We start from the raw sequence: 16596 nt of genomic DNA on the forward strand, positions 1-16596 counted from the left end.
AGTGCCCTGTGTTAAGAAAGGTTATGATGCTGCATCTGGGCTCAGAAGGAAAGAATATTGGAATTATTAATTAATAATCATTAATTGTGGGCAGTGGACAGGGGAATTGGTGAGGGACATACCATGTTTGCTGACTCTGTAGACCAATCATGCTGTCTTGATACTTCTACTCAACCCTAGACCCACTTTGGATCAGTGATAAACTTTTATTTAATATATATTTTTGGAAATTGTGGTAAAAAAAAAAAAAAAAATATATATATATATATATATATATATATATATATATATATATATATTATTATTATTATAAAATTTACCATCTTAACCTTTTTATTTAAGTAATTCTTATTTAATCCTCACTGAGGATGTGCTTTTATTGACTTTAGAGAGAGGGGAAGGTGGAGAGAAAAAGACATCAATTGGTTGCCTCTCATATGTGCCCCAACTGGGGGATGGAACCCACAACCTAGGTATGTGCCCTGACTGGGAGTCAAACCCATGACCTTTTGGTGTACAGGACATCGCTCCAACCAACTGAACCATCTTAACCATTTTTAAATGTACAGTTCAGTGGCATAAAGTATATTCATATTATTGTGCTGCCATCACCATTCATTTTCAGAACTCTTTTCAGGCAAAACTGAAACTCTACTCATGTCCCCCTTCCTCCCCAGCCCCTGGCAACCATTCTACTTTCTGTCTCTGGATTTGACTAATTTAAGTACCTCATATAAGTAGAATCATACAGTATTTGTTCTTTTGTGATTGGCTTACTTTAGTGAGCATAATGTCCTTAAGGTTCATCTATCTTATCATCCCTATTACTCTGGGATAAGAAAAAGTGATTCCAGCACTGTTTAGAAAATACCAGACTGAGCTGTAAGCCAAAGGCAAACATTTCTTGGGGGGGGGAAAAAAAGTAATTAAACCCCCAAAGGACATATTATGATATATACCTTTGTATTCACAGTTGCTTTATTTGCACTTTTTCAAAAGATGTTTTGCTTCTCTGTTATTAAACCCACTGAGGAAACACTTGATAAAAGCATCCATATGGGTGGAGGTAGGGTTGACTGGGTTTTCTGAGACATTTATTCAGCAACAAATAAACATTAATTCCGATGGCCTGCCTGGCATTGTGTTCAGGAAGTAGTTACAGAAGGAATAACAGGGATGGGGAACATCCAGCCCTCGGGCCATATAAGGCCCAAGAGAGAAATCATTTGGTCCAGCCCTGTCAAGGCTTTAGGGGTAAGTTAATTAAATGTTTGACCAAATATAGCAGGTTAATTTTAAGTTGATAATTTTATATGGCCCCAGAATGATGTTATAAATATAAAAATAGCCCTTGGCAGAAAAATGGTTCCCCACCCTGGAATATAAGAACCTATGTTTGACTCTGAGGACGCAAACAAGCTTTGAAATGACCTGAGAGTAGTTCTTAACCCGTGTGTGGGCAAGTGTAACACAAGCCACATCCTTATTGATGAATCAGGAGTGTGTAGAACAGGCTCCCTTCAGAGAGAAAGTTGGAGGACATTACAGAGCAGAGCAAGGGATGAGGTAATGGCCCAGCTAAAACCATTTTAGGAATTAATTATAAGCCAGACACATTGGCAGGAATGCCTATAGGGAGACTGTTTTTAGTCTTGCAATGTGAGATGAGACAGCAAATATTTATTAACTATATCAAGCATATGTTGGGTCATTGGGAAATAGGAATAATAATAATAATAATAATAATAATAATAATAATAATAGTTTACCTACATTTGTATCACTCTTCAACTTACTGAGCATGTTTACATGAATCTTATTTCAGGCAGACAATGTAAAATAATTCAATGATGAAATATGACACATTCACTTTTGAATATTGTTTAGTTAAATTATTTAAACTCTTGCTTTCTACAGGACTCACATTAAGAATACTATTTTAAAATATTGATTTCTAATTAGTGCAGGTATTTGAATGATTCAATAATTATTCCTAAATTTAAGGATATGACAATGAAATAGAATTTATTCTAATTTTTCCATACCTATAAAGTTGCTTAATGTTTCAAGTAAATCACTCTCTGGAGACCAAAAAAAAAGTATTTTGAAACTTTATTCCATGATCTAAGTATACTCTCTTTTGCCAGTTCTATGTTTACTCATTCACTTCTGCTTTATGAGTCACTGAATTTTTTTTTAATCATCCAGGGGATGAGATAAACATTATAATACCCAGAAATTCATTCCAGTGCTCTCATTTATCAAGTTTATGGCCAGATAATGAAATTGAGTTTAAAAAGTGATCTCTAATATACCTTTCACTTAAATATCCTATCATTTCCATATCTTTACAGAAGACAGAAAGAGAAGGTAACCTACTTAATAAATTGATAAATTAACTAACTCATGTGGATGTTTTTATTTTTAAAGCAACATAAGAGGAGAAAAGTCATGCCTTTATTCAAGCCCCAAGGCATTCTTCTAGAAATGTCCAGAAAATAGCGAGTCCTGTCTTCTCCCCTGTGAGTCAGCAAGAGCGCTCAGAGCTAAGCACAAGCACAGAGACCTACCACCAACACAGGTTTTTCAAGGATAGAACAGGAGAATTTCTTCCCATATTTAGAAATCATGAATAATCTTTTTAGGATTTACCCCTTAATTTACAAATAAGTAAGCCAAGGCCCAGAAGATGAAGTGACTCGCCCACGATCTCATAGCCCAAGACTGGCAGAGCTGGGCCTTGAACTCACGGCCCCTGACCCCATTCAGTGCTCATCCCAGTATTCCATGCTGCATATGTGGGGCATATGAAATGCCATCATTGTGCAGAAATCCTTGAATTGAATGGTTTTGGGGCCCATGTTGACATCCATAATACCAGTACTAGTTGCTTTGCTTAATGCAGTTCAAAACTGTAATCATATCATCTTTCCTATAAGAATTTTAAGCATCATCTATTAAACTTAATTTTCATATACACTCTTTTAAAAGATCTAGTATCTTTAGTACATTCAGTCTTCAATAGGTTAACTCTATTGATTTCTACAATTTTCTGAGGGGGTGCAGATCAGGATAGCATAGCAGGGTCGGGACAAATTCATGTATAAAAAAGGATATTTCTTTTGCAGTGCTGAAAACCAGAACAGCCAGAAAAGCGGGGTTGCCTCTTGACTCTGGCCCTCTTCCCATCTGCTCCAGCATATGTTTTCAGGCTTGTGCCATATTACCTCAGCCATGAGCTATTTTTTTCCACAGGAAGCTGAAATCAATTTGAAAAAAAAAAAAAAAAAAACAGTCCAACTTTCCAAAGTGGACTCTCATGGGCTTTCAGTGCACACTGTGTAAATAAAAGATTTGCTTACGGCTCCCGGAAGAGAATATGTAAATAGGAACCAGCTGCTTCTCTCCACGAGCAGAGCAACAGCTGATTGCATTCCCGTCATTACCGTGCTCCTGTGAATGTGTGGAGGTCCAGTCCCGGTGGCCGTGGTTTCCAAACTTTACCCCACATTGGAATCACCTAAGCATAGTTAGTAAAAGGAAAAACAAAAAACATGATGCTTGGTCCCTACCCCCAGATGTTCTGACTTAATTGGGATAGGGAAGGAAGGACCTGCGCATCGGGATTTTTGAAAGTTCACCAAAGTGATTTTAATGTGCAGCTAAGTCTGAGAACCACGCCTTATTGGCCTAAAAGGTGGATTTTACCAAACTCCACTCAGTTCATTCCAGTTCAAGACGAGGCTCTGATGCTTACTCAGCTGTGTCTCCACAGGCATGTCACCTAACCTCTCTGAGCCTTAGTTCCCTCATGAGTAAAATGGGAATAATAATGTTTATTTCCTAGAGCTCTGTGAAGATTAAAGGACATATGGATATAGTTTGTTTAGCACATTCGTAGGTATTTAAAAATGTTTCTGATATAACCATCATTTAAATTCAGAATTCATTAAATTTCAAGTCTTTCAAATAAAGTTTATTTTTTTGTAAAAAAGAAAAGACTATAAATACCATTTATATTTTTAAAATTGTATTTAGTTTTGATTCCATGCTCACCAAGCAATTTTCTGACTATAATTTGGCTACTATATGAAGAGCTTTTATCCACTCACCATTCCACTAATATTTATTGAGAGTCAGGCTTTATTCTAGGCATGGGAGTACATCAGCAAACAAGAACTATTTCTAAGGGAGGAAGACAAACAATAAACTTAAATAAATTATATGATATTGTAGAAAGTGATGTGCTATGGATAAAAATAAAGCAGAAAAGGGAGGGTAATGGGGGGTTCTATTAACCCTTTGCACTCGCTTGCTTTTTTCTCGAGCTGCTACCAATGCTAACCGTGTCGAGTCACACTCAACATCTGAGTGCAAAAGGTTAAATTAGAGAAACCTCCTAATTATATTCTAATCCACAAGATAGTCGTTTTTTAATGGATTGCAGTCTAGATTTCTTTAAGCTGCAGTAAACTCGCTCTCTGTTAATGTCAATATAGTGAATTAAATTACTTTCCATGCATTTCATAAACTCAACATCATTTTTATATAGGTAACTAGAGGCCCGGTGCACGAAATTCATGCACGGGGGTGTGAGTGTATGTCCCTCAGCCCAGCCTGCACCCTCTCCAATCTGGGACCCCTCGAGGGATGTCCGACTGCCCTCTCACAACCCAGGACTGCCAGCCTGATCACTCCCTAACCACGCCCCTGCCAGCCTGATCGACGCCTAACTGCTCGCCTGCCATTCCAATTGCCCCTAACTGCCCTCCCCTACAGGCCTGGTCACCCCCAACTGCCCTCCCTGCTGGCCTGGTCACCCCCAAATGCCCTCCCCTGCAGGCCTGGTCACCCCCAAATGCCCTCCCCTGCTGGCCTGGTCACCCCCAACTGCCCTCCCTGCTGGCCTGGTCACCCCCAAATGCCCTCCCCTGCAGGCCTGGTCACCCCCAAATGCCCTCCCCTGCTGGCCTGGTCACCCCCAACTGTCCTCCCTTGCTGGCCTGGTCACCCCCAAATGCCCTCCCCTGCAGGCCTGGTCACCCCCAAATGCCCTCCCCTGCTGGCCTGGTCACCCCCAACTGTCCTCCCTTGCTGGCCTGGTCACCCCCAACTGCCCTCCCTGCTGGCCTGGTCACCCCCAGCTGCCCTCCCCTGCTGGCCTGGTCACCCCCAACTGTCCTCCCTTGCTGGCCTGGTCACCCCCAACTACCTTCCACTGCAGGCCTGGTTGCCCCCAACTGCCCTCCCCTGCAGGCCATCTTGTGTCCACATGGGGGCAGCCATCTTGTGTGTTGGAGTGATGGTCAATTTGCATATTACCTCTTTATTATTATACTAGAAGCCCGTTGCACGAAGTTTCGTGCAATAGACTTTCCTTCACCTGGCTGCTGGCACCAGTTTTCCGCCAGCAGCAGTTTTCCTCTGGCCACCTGCTGATCAGAGCATCTCCCGCCAGCGTGATCAGCCACCCCGAGAGGAACTCTGATCGGGAGGTGCTCTGATCGGCGGGTGGCCAGAGGAAAACTGCTGCTGGCAAAAAACTGGTGCCAGCAGCCACGCAATTCCGCCACCAGCGTCTTCTGCCGGCCCCATGGGTCCTTCTGCAGCGCCGGCGGCCATTTAGGCCGTCGGGAGCAGAGGAGGTCGGGGACTCGCGAGTCCCCGCCCCCCGCTCCTACTGCCAGCCAATCGGCCACCCTGAGTCCCGCCCCCCGCACCTCCAGCCGGCCCAATCATGGGCGTAGCGGAGTGATGCAATTTGCATATTACCTTTTTATTATGTAGGATAGGATTGGTTCCTGAGCAAAAAGCAACCTAAAAAGATAATGTTGAATTCCCTATTTCAAATAGTCCATGTTCAAAATGCCTTTTCTAACTGAATTAATTTGAAATAGAGAACAGTGTTTTTTTTGTTACCAAATCCAGTTGACCTTCTCAGCCAACCGGCACTAGACAGTGAAAGTCTCTATATTCATTGTGCTATAATTGAATAATATCAGCAAGGGGACATGAGTCTTTCACATGCTCTAACGTTCATGAGAACAAGGCACTGAAATCAAGGCTCTCCCTACACAGTCAACTGAAGCTAATAGGGGCTAAAAATTGCAGATCTCTTCTCGTATCCACTTTTTGAACAAGAGTTTCTCTGTGTTTCTTTGGGGACCAGATAACATGGAGCCCCAGTGGTGAGGCAGGAGTGGGCTTACGAGACAAGGAAGAAAGAATCTCAGGAAGTCACCCTGGCTGGTTTGGCTCCGTGGATAGAGTGTCTGCCTGCGGACTGAAGGGTCCCAGGTTTGATTCCGGTCGAGGGCATGTACCTTGGTTGTGGGCACATCCCCAGTAGGGGGTGTGCAGGAGGCAGCTGATTGATGTTTCTCTCTCATCGATGTTTCTAACTCTCTATCCCTTTCCCTTCCTCTCTGTAAAAAACCAATAAAGTATATATTTTTTAAAAAGAATCTCAGGAAGTCATTTAGGTAAATGCAATAGTGGAAATTGGAATATTGTTAAATCTTTTTCTTTCTTTTTGTTAACCACATTGTAGTTTTTTATTTTCCACAGCCTAGAACTCAGAGGTCAGATATATATTAGGTCCTTATAGGTGCCCCACAGGACATCTGCGCTTTTCTTTTTTAATTCTTTAATATTTTTCAATTACAGTTGACATTCAATATTATTTTGTATTAGTTTCAGATGACATTAAACAACCATATACTTTACAAAGTGTTCCCCCTGATATTTTTCAGTACCCATCTGGCACCATAGTTAGTTATTAAAATAACCTGACACCATAGATAGTTATTGAAATATTATTGACTATATTCCCCTACTGTACTTTACATCCCCATGCATAGTTTATAACTCCCAATCTGTACTTCTCAATCCCTTCCCCTTTTTCACCCAGTCTCCCAAACCCCTCCCCTCTGTCAACCATTAGTCTGTTCTCTGTATCTATGAGTCTATTCTGTTTGGAACATTGTCACATTTTTTTAATTGAACTTATTGAGGTGACATTGGTTAATAAAATTTTATTAGGTTTCAAGTATACAATTCTACAACACATCATCTGCATATTGTATTGTGTGTCCACCACTACAAGTCAAGTTTCCTTCCATCACCATTTACCCTCCTGTTTTACCTCCCCCATCTCTCTTTCCCTCTGGTAATTACCATACTGTTGTCAGTTATGACTTGTTTGGGTTTCTTTTGTTTTGTTTTTGCTTAATCCCTTTACCTTTTTCACTCAGCCCCTCAATCTCCCTCTCTGTATCTCTGAGTCTATTTCTATTTTGTTTGTTAGTTTATTTTGTTCATTAGATTCCACATATAAGTGTAAATCATATGGTACATATCTCTCTCTGACTGGCTTATTTCCCTTAGCATAGTGCTCTCCAGGTCTATCCAAGCTGTTGCAAAAGATAATATTTCCTTCTTTTTTTACAGTGAGTAGTATTCCATTGTGTACATGTATCACCCCAGAGCCACACAATTTAGTCTGTCCCAGATTCTCCCCATTCCTAGGCAGTGGTGAGCCACCAGGAGTTGTGAAGGTGGGGCTTCCAGGAGCCCGGAGAATGGGATATCTGATCTCCCATGAGGGGAAGGCACCAATCAGGTTCACAGGAAAGTTGGGGGGAATGACCCCTACCCTGAAGCCACATAACTTAGTCACTGACACCCGGAGTCTACCCTGAACTGACTCCTCAGCAGGGTGTGAGCTCTGCAGGGTGCAAAGACAGGGAGTCCAGGGCTGGGGCTATTGCATTCCCCCAGGCTGATGCCACGCGGAAGGGAGTGGGGTATCTGGGGTGTGGGACAGTGACTCAGCACAGGTTCTTGATGGCTGTCCCTTCAGCTCTCTCCCCAGAGTCACAAGCCCCAGTCTCTCCTCACACGACTCTAGTCTGCTCTGCCCTCCCTCTGCCAGAGCCTAGGGTGAGTGGCTGTGAACAAGACTTTGTGTGCTGGTTCCTTACGAAGGTGACTGGGTTTCTCTTGTCTCTCCCTGGCAGATGGAATCCCTGCTGATTTTCATAGTCAGATGTTATGTGGGCACCTCTTCCTGGCATTGTTGCTCTAGGCAGTGAGCCCACCTTGGGGTTGAGACCCCACATTTCTCAGGGGGAACCTTTGCAGCTCAGATATCCCTCCAAGATCTCAGATACCGTCCTGTGCAAGTAGGACCAGCCACCAGTCCTTTTCAAGTCTCTGGCCTTTCTACCAGTCTCGATGTGGCCTCTTCTGTAAATCCTTAGTTATAAGACTTCTGTTTAACTAGTCTTCAGATGGCTATTCAGGTTGATTGCTCTATATTTTAGTTGTAATTCCAGTTTGGGCCTGGGAGGAGTAAGTATCCACCTACTCCGCCACCATCTTGGATCCTTAGAACATTGTCAAATCTTAAGGCAGTGTTATTGTTCATGGTCTGAAGTCAGATGTAGCCATGTTCAAACCTGGATCAGTTACTTACTAGCCTTGCAAAAGTGATCTTTGGCATATCACTTTTATCTGTCTATGCCTTCGTTTCTTTGTCTGTAAAATGGGGATGAAATAGGAGTGCCTCAAAGGGTTGTTGTGAAGAATAAAAGAGATAATGCATTTTGGTGCACAATGCACAGCCCCTGGCACATAAAAAGCACACAGTACAGGTAGTTCAAAAAGTCTGGGCAGTAGACTAGAGGTAATAGGGCTCAAAGGAAGCTCAGAGTAGGTGGTCACCACACTAAGCCTTGGCATTCCATTACTTTTGCAAAGGCCCTGCACTTTGAAAGCCTTTTTTCTTAGGCCATCCGGAACTCTCCAGACCCCCCTGTCTTTTAGTACAGACACTCTGAGCATTAGGGACCTCACTTGCTTAAGGGGATGATTGCTTTGAGACAAAACAAGGATACATCGGTGTTCATGTCTGAATACAGGTGTAATCTTTCAAAATTGTGCAGGTAACAGAAACTTGGCAAGATCAGAACCCAAATTCCAGCTCTGTTATTTCCTGTGTGTCCTCAGCCAAGTCACTCAGCCTCTCGGTGCCTTAGTTTCCTCATCTCTAAGTTGATGATAATACCGATTTGTAAGCAACAAGTCACTTAAATGCAACGCCGTCAAACTGCAGGTGATGTGTGGTATTCTCCCGCCGTGGTTGAGGCCCATCAGAAAATGGTTTACATCCAAGGGAGTTTTACTAGAATAAATTATAAGGTTCACCATCCAAACATTGAAATGAGGTTTGGACTGCCCTCTTTATCTGAATGAGGTTTGGACTGCCCTCTTTATCTGAGTTTCTACATACTCCCTATCAGAACTGAGCTGAAGACTTGCGTAACAGCTTACACAAGCCACACATTTGGGCTTACTTAACATCACTTAGTGATGGATTCTTTTAAATGTCTGCCACTCTGACGCAGGTCTTGACCTGACAAGGCTCCTAGGTTTAGAAGAACCATCTGTAACCATAAACAACTCAGTCTAAGAATTATAGGGACCCACCTACCCAGCGAATTGAATCAAAACTCTCCCAGAACATCAAACTATAGTTATTCGTGTAGGGGGAGAATGGCTTCTTGACACTTACCAGCTTGGTCCTGCCTCCTAGAATCTTATCTCCACCCACTCTCCTTGACATCCCTCCCCCCGCCCCCCCAACACACACACACACAGAGGGATGCACACTACCTCATTAGGGATACCACCGCACAAGTGCTCGATAATGCCAATACTTTGTCTATGGTTTTACACATAATGTGGTCTTTAAAAAGAGATGCAATGGCATTGTGTGAGTGTTTGATATGCTTCTCTTGCCTTTTCAGGGAAAACAGAAGCCTATTTGGAAGCCATCAGGAAAAATATTGAATGGCTGAAGAAACACAACACAAAAGGAAATAAAGAAGGTGAGGCTTTCAGTGTGGTTATAAACTGCAAACTTCACCCATTTGCCAGGGGCTGTTGTTAAATAAACATTCCCACAATCAAATTAGGCCCCGTGTCCTTTCAGAGCCCAGAGAGATTCTAGCACTGCTCGGAGGCAGAGGGAACCTCCATTTCTCTTATTTTTCAAACCAGCCTTTCAAACAAAGGCATTTTCCCCCCTCCATTTTATGATGAAAACAAAACAAAACAAAACAAAAGTCAAACAGCCCTGACTGGTTTGGGTCAGTGGATAGATCATCGGCCTGTGGACTCAAGGGTCCCAGGTTCGATTCCAGTCAAGGGCATGTACCTTGGTTGCGGGCACATCCCCAGTAGGGAGTGTGCAGGAGGCAGCTGATCGATGTTTCTCTCTCATCGATGTTTCTAACTCTCTATCCCTCTCCCTTCCTCTCTGTAAAAAATGAATTAAAAAAAAAAAGTCAAACAAAATTAGAGAGAATAATATAATGAATCTCCATGTGTCCATCACCACTTGGCCAATCTTGTCTTGTCTACTCCCACTCCTTTCTTGGATAATTTTAAACAGAGGCGTTTTCCGAGCACATGTTAGGTGCACTCGGCAGTCACGAAAGCAGCCACTCACTCACTTAAAACATGGCACTAACTGGGCTCTGTTCTGAGTGCCAGGAAAGTGAAGCACGGTAAATGCAGCACCCCCGCCCCCATGTCGCTCACAGCATCAGTAAAGCACAGCTGGCCCTGTGGGTGCCATCACAGACACGCATGGTGGTGCAAAGGAGGGCGAGAAAGGGGCACAGAGGCAGAGATCACTGGGAAGAAGGGCCGTGAAAAAGGCTTCACTGGAGCCCTAGCCGGTTTGGCTCAGTGGATTGAACGTCAGCCTGTGGACTGAAGGGTCCTGGGTTCGATTCCGGTCAAGGGCACATGTCCAGGTTGTGGGCTCAATCCCCAGTAGGGGGTGTGCAAGAGGCAGCTGATCAATGATTCTCTCTCATCATTGATGTTTCTATCTCTCTCTCCCTTTCCCTTACTCTTTGTAATCATAAAAATATATTTTTTTAAAAAAGAAAAAGGCTTCATTGGAAAGGTAAGTGAGGAGAGATGGAGACAGAGGGAACACTGGGTGCCAAGACATAAAGGGACAAAAGAGAGTGATGCATTCTGGGAACTGGAGCTATTCAGTTTTCCAGGAACACTGGGTGTCTATGGGGGCAGACTAGCAGACAGGGCTGGGAACGTGGGCAGGTCAGGAACATGCTTGGCCACCTGGCAAAGGAGGCTTGTTGAGCCAGGAGAACCTAAGTTAGGGCTTACTTAAGCCCTGAGAACTCAGTTAAGAACTGAGAAATCTAGCTGGCATGTAGTGTGGTTACAGATTGAAAAAATAATATCCCAGAAAACTAGAGAGAGAGAGATAGGAGGCAAGGATCAAGAGCAGAAATGATGGGGCTTAAACCAGGGCAGGGCAGAGGGAATAAAGAAGGGAGAAACCTGAGAGCTATGTCAAGAGAGAGGAGTCCCGTATGATTCCCAGGTGTCTAGACAGAGCAGTTGCAAAGTGATGCTTTTAAAATGAGACGAGCGGTTCGTCTCAAACCTTATAATGCATTCAAAACACATGCAGAGCCTCTACATATGCTGATGCCCAGTGAGCACCAGTAAATAAAAACTTGAAGGGCAGGACCCAGGCATCAATATTTTTTAACGTGTGCCCCCCCCTCCGCCCCCCTTTCTACCGTGCAGCCAAGCTGGAGAACTGCTGAGATAGAGCACAGCAGGAGGAAGACATGTTTTCAGCCCCTTGTTAGCCCGTGGTATCGTAAATTGAGCAAGATGGAAACAGTTATCAGGTCTTCACACATTTTCATTTTATTTGGCTCAACATAATGCCAATTTCCAGGCTGTCAGTTCCATTAAAATTCACATGAACTGTAATTCATCAAATCTGTCATTGATTTGGGAAATGCACCATTGTGTAATGCACCACTAAGGAAGAAAAAGTGTAGCATGCTATCCGTGACTGCGAAGACTTGAAAATAAAAATGATTCTCTTAGAATCAGTGTAATACCGGAGGGGCCAAAGTGCATTCCGAAACCAATGTAAATGACATGCTCCAACAATTTGGACTATTCGTGTGATTTCTTTCGCTGATGAGCATATGAATCAAACTCCTGGTCATGCCCAGCAACATCCTGCAATTCAATCTGTCACTTCAAGAAACAGCCAACCTAGTAAAGCATGGAACTCTGGTGCTTGCATAGGGAAGGCTCTGCCAGCAAACTCAGAACGACAGGGTGGAGTTTGACGTTCCCTTCTGCCTGCAGGAGGGGAGGTGACATGCAATACAGCCTCCTGCAGGCAGAAGCAGGGAGCTTTTCCTCCACTGCTTCAGGTATGCTCAGCTAGACTTGGGTCATCTCTCAGAGCCTGCAGGGATCTGGCCATGCAGGGGCTGCAGCTGTGTGAGAGGGAGTCTTGCTACGGTCCGACTTCCTTAACTTCTGCTCATGCCCTTTGTTTGGCAGGGGGCTGGGGGGCCTGAATCTCCTTCCCAAGTCCAGGAGAGAAAGGCCCATGTGATGTGGCCATGGGGATGATGATAAAAGCGAATGCAGCCTTTTTTAAAAAAAAGTTTGCTTTGTAAATCACAGCACTCTCTCTTTTGTGCATAACAACTTTACATCCTCCTTTAAGATGAGCAAGGTGGGCACTGACTGTGTACTCGCGCAACCAGCTGCCGGCCTCCCTCCGCACCAGACTGGCTTTCCCGGCTCGGGGTGATAGCGACGTCATGAAGATACAGTTCTTCCACTTCAACACCGGCACAATGGTTTCCCGTTTGCCCATTCAAATCACCTGGACCTCTTCACATCTGTCCTTGGGAGCCTGCCTTTTGTCTCACTCAAGATGTTGATCCTGCAACCGAGTCTGAAGAGTATTAATGTGAACCAGTGAGTGGGCTAGGAATCAGCCAGTGAGGCGAGGTGCACACAAAATGTACGGTCAGCTTGGTTCTCTAGTCTGTGCCTGGGAGAAAAGGAAAGTCAAACAACAAGAACAAAAAAAAACAACCAAGCACGTACTGAACGTTTGTTCTGCACCAATTAGATGCTTCACCTTCACGATTAAAGACCGCAGAGTGGTCAAAGCCGTGACTACAGTCTGACCTGGTTCAGAACCTGACTCTTCCAGGGCAGGGGCAGGTGACTTACCTCCTCTGTCCTGTTTCTCCGCCTCTGAAATGGAAATACTAATGCTGACCTCATGGAGTTTTGTGAAGAGCAGATCAGATGAAGTTGTAAAGAGCTCAATGCCCAGAGATCTCTCTTTAACCCTCAAGGCTGTGCCCTAGTGGGGAGTAAACGCCCTCCTTGGTGGAAACAAGCTCTCAATAAGCCTCATCTCGATATGATCAACACCTGGTGCTTGTAGAGAGGTCTTTCAGGCTTAGTTTTTGGTTTGTTTGTTTTTTGTGGGTTTTTCTTTTGGGGGGGGATTTTTTTTTCATGCAGGGTCTTAAAGATGCCCAAAGGACCCAAGCTAGCTAAAGGGGCTGTGAGTTTTGTACCTCATTCTCTCCTTTCTCTTCTCTTCACAAATTGAAAGAAGGCAGGGCTCTGGTCCAGAGGCTGCCAGCTGCCAAGGTGAATGGCACTGTCCTCAAGGAACTCAGCCTCAAGCAACTCACAATCTGGAGGGTCTCCCAAGTACTGTATGGCATGGAAGACCGCCCTGCCCAGCCATGAGGGATGTGTGTCATAAATGTTGGCGCCTCCATAGGATGTATTGCATTTAACCATTAACAATGGTGTTTCTGAAGAATATTAATGCTCACTGTATAAAGTTAAGTGAGAGGAACTAGTTATAAGTTTGTATATATACTGTGATCTCAATTCTGGGTTGAGATAGATATATTTGAAAAGCTAAAAGGAAATAAAACAAAATACCAACTGTGGTTAGCTATGATTGATAGAATTCAGGTTATTTCAATTTTATTTTCATGATTTTATCTTTTTTTAAACAAGCATATAATATTTAAAGAATCAAGGGAAGACGTGGTTTTCTTTTTAAGTTTTCAGAAAGGTGCCACAGGTAGCCTCCTTGCTTGGGCATCTGTTTTTGGTGGGTGGCTTGATGGTGTATATAGGTTTTTGTTTGTTTAAGTGGCACAGAGAAACCATAAAGAGGTTATGGTTTGGCTTTTTGCTCCATGCATACAATTCAGTGTGAAAATCAAGGTAATTCTTAATTTGGAATAAAAATGGGAAAGTGGGTTGTTACCTCATTAAGGACTAAGCAGTGTAACAAGTTCAAAAAGTCAAAACACCTGGTTCTGATCGTAACTTTTACTACCTGTATGATCTTGAACTCAAGCTTGAGGATCTTCTTACCCCAAGTGTGAGTCCTAAACTAGCAGAATCAGCATATCCTGGCGGCTTGTTCAAAATGCAGAATCTGCTCCCGGACAGGAAGAGCTGAAGGTGATCACTTCATAAGTTACATGAAGGAGTTCGTCGTCACCACCGAATCAGCATTTCAAGAAATGTTAAAGAGACTTGCTTAAGAAGAAGAAAAAAGATAAAAATGTGAATAATAAAATGTCATAACTCCACACCTATCATTAATTACTTAAAATGTAAATGGATTAAATGCTTCAATCAAAAGACATAGGGTGGCTGAATGGAGAAGAAAACAAGACCCTTACATATGCTGCCTACAAGTGACTCTCTTCAGATTGAAAGACACAGAGACTGAAAGTAAAGGGATGGAAAAAGATATTTCATGCAAATAGAAATGAAAAAAAAAAAAAAGGCTGGGGTAGCAATACTTATCTCAGATTATCTGACAAAATAGATTTTAAAACAAAGGCTATATTAAGAGACAAAGAAGGACATTTCATATACAATAGCCAAAAAATGAAAACCTAAGTGTCCAGCAATAGATAATTGGATAAAGAAAATGTGGTACATATATACATATATACAATGAAATATTACTCGGCCTGAAAAAAATAATGAAATCTTACCATTTGCACCAATATGGATGGACCTAGAGGTTATTATGTTAAGTGAAGTAGGTCAGACAGTGAAAGACAAATACCATATTATTTCACCAAAACAAAAAAAGGAAAAAAAGAAAAGAACAATCAAAATAAATAAACTTGTAGATACACAGAACAAATGGATGGTTTCCAGATGGAAGGGTGTTAGGTGGCTGGATGAAAAAGGTGAGGGAATTAAAAGGTACGAATTGGCAGTTTCAAAATAGTCACGGGGATGTACGGCTTAGGGAATATAGTCAATAACATTGTAATAACTAGGTATGGTGCCAAGTGAGTACTAGACTTATCAGGGTGATCACTTCATAGGTTATATTAATGCCTAACCACTATGCTGTACATCTGAAACTAATTCAATATTGAATGTCAACTGTAATTGAAAATTTTTTTAAATTAAATTAAAAAAATAAATAAAAGCAGACTCTGGGGCCCCACCTTGGAGCTACTGAATGCAAATCTGCAACTTCCCAGGAGCCCCAGGTAATTGGTACAAACAGTCAAGGTGTGAAGCCCTGGTCTCCAAGCCTGTGTCCTCCATGGTCAGATGAGAGTGGTACTCCCGACCTGAACACCTAGTAGGTGTGATGCTGGAGAGCAGATGAGCTAATATACACACATACGCATGGTTTTAAACTGCAAAGCTCTGCACAAATGCCAAGACCTAAAATGCCTTCTGATGTGAAAGACAAGGATGGTTGTGGTGGTGGTATATAAAACGCTTCTTGGTTAATGGTGATCACTGTAATGGGATTGCTCTTTCCTGATCTTTCTCATGATGCCCTCGTGATATTTTCCAGATTATGACCTTTCGAAGATGAAGGACTTCATCAACCAACAAACGGAAGCGTATGTGGAGAAAGGCATCCTTGATAAAGAAGAAGCCGATGCCATCAAGCGTATTTACAGCAGCCTGTAAAAATGGCAAAATGGTCCAGGATTCTTTCCACTGTTTGAGAAGACATAATATAGCTTAAAACTCTCCTAATTCTGTGATTAAAGTTATTTTGACCCAAGGAGTGTTAGGAAGTGCTGGATTTATAGTAGATAACCTTTTAGAAGTGGTTAAGACATAGCTTTCTTGCCATAAAAACTATCTGAAAAGTAACGTAAGCTGAAATTTTGTACATAGAATCCTTACTTCCTTGTAGATTTACATTTTATAATCAGAGATGGGTTGCTTTGGAAAAGCCTGTAATGGACTGACCTTAGAACTGAACCTTTTTCCTACTGAGTCACACATATAAGCACCCCCTGAAGAAGTGGGGGTTCTGTTTTCAAGGCATGCTGGTTACCAAAGCACCTCATAGCATATCTGTTACAACATGTCCTTTTCACTACCAGTTCCCTTTTGGTTGAAATAAATTCACGTTTCCTCAAAGTCTCCATAGTGTGAAGGAAGCTACCTGCTTTTTTTCTTTTCTTTTTTTTAATAGTTAACTTTCTCTTATTTTAAATATATTTTTATTGATTTGAAAGAGGGAGGAAGGAAAAGGGAGAGATAGAAACATCAACATTGATTGATCGATCAGCTGCCTCCTGCATGCCCTCTACTGGGGATCAAGCCCAAAACCTAGGCATGTGCCCTGACCAGGAATCGAACTGGCGACCTCCTGGTGCATGGGTCAACAATCAACTTCCGAGCTAC

At 42.7% G+C, this 16596-nt stretch overlaps 1 protein-coding gene across 1 annotated transcript in view; it reads left to right on the forward strand.

The window, feature by feature from the left end:
• The window catches only part of SCG3 (secretogranin III), a 43819-nt gene extending 27223 nt beyond the window's left edge, over positions 1 to 16596 (forward strand). Inside the window, exons 11-12 of the mRNA XM_079767642.1 lie at positions 9810 to 9890; positions 15749 to 16596. Of these exons, the coding sequence (XP_079623768.1) occupies positions 9810 to 9890; positions 15749 to 15867 (200 nt within the window). The 3' untranslated portion in view covers positions 15868 to 16596. The remainder of the gene's footprint in view (positions 1 to 9809; positions 9891 to 15748) is intronic.

Source organism: Cnephaeus nilssonii, assembly GCF_951640355.1.
Source record: "Cnephaeus nilssonii genome assembly, chromosome: 4".
Taxonomy (NCBI): domain Eukaryota; kingdom Metazoa; phylum Chordata; class Mammalia; order Chiroptera; family Vespertilionidae; genus Cnephaeus; species Cnephaeus nilssonii.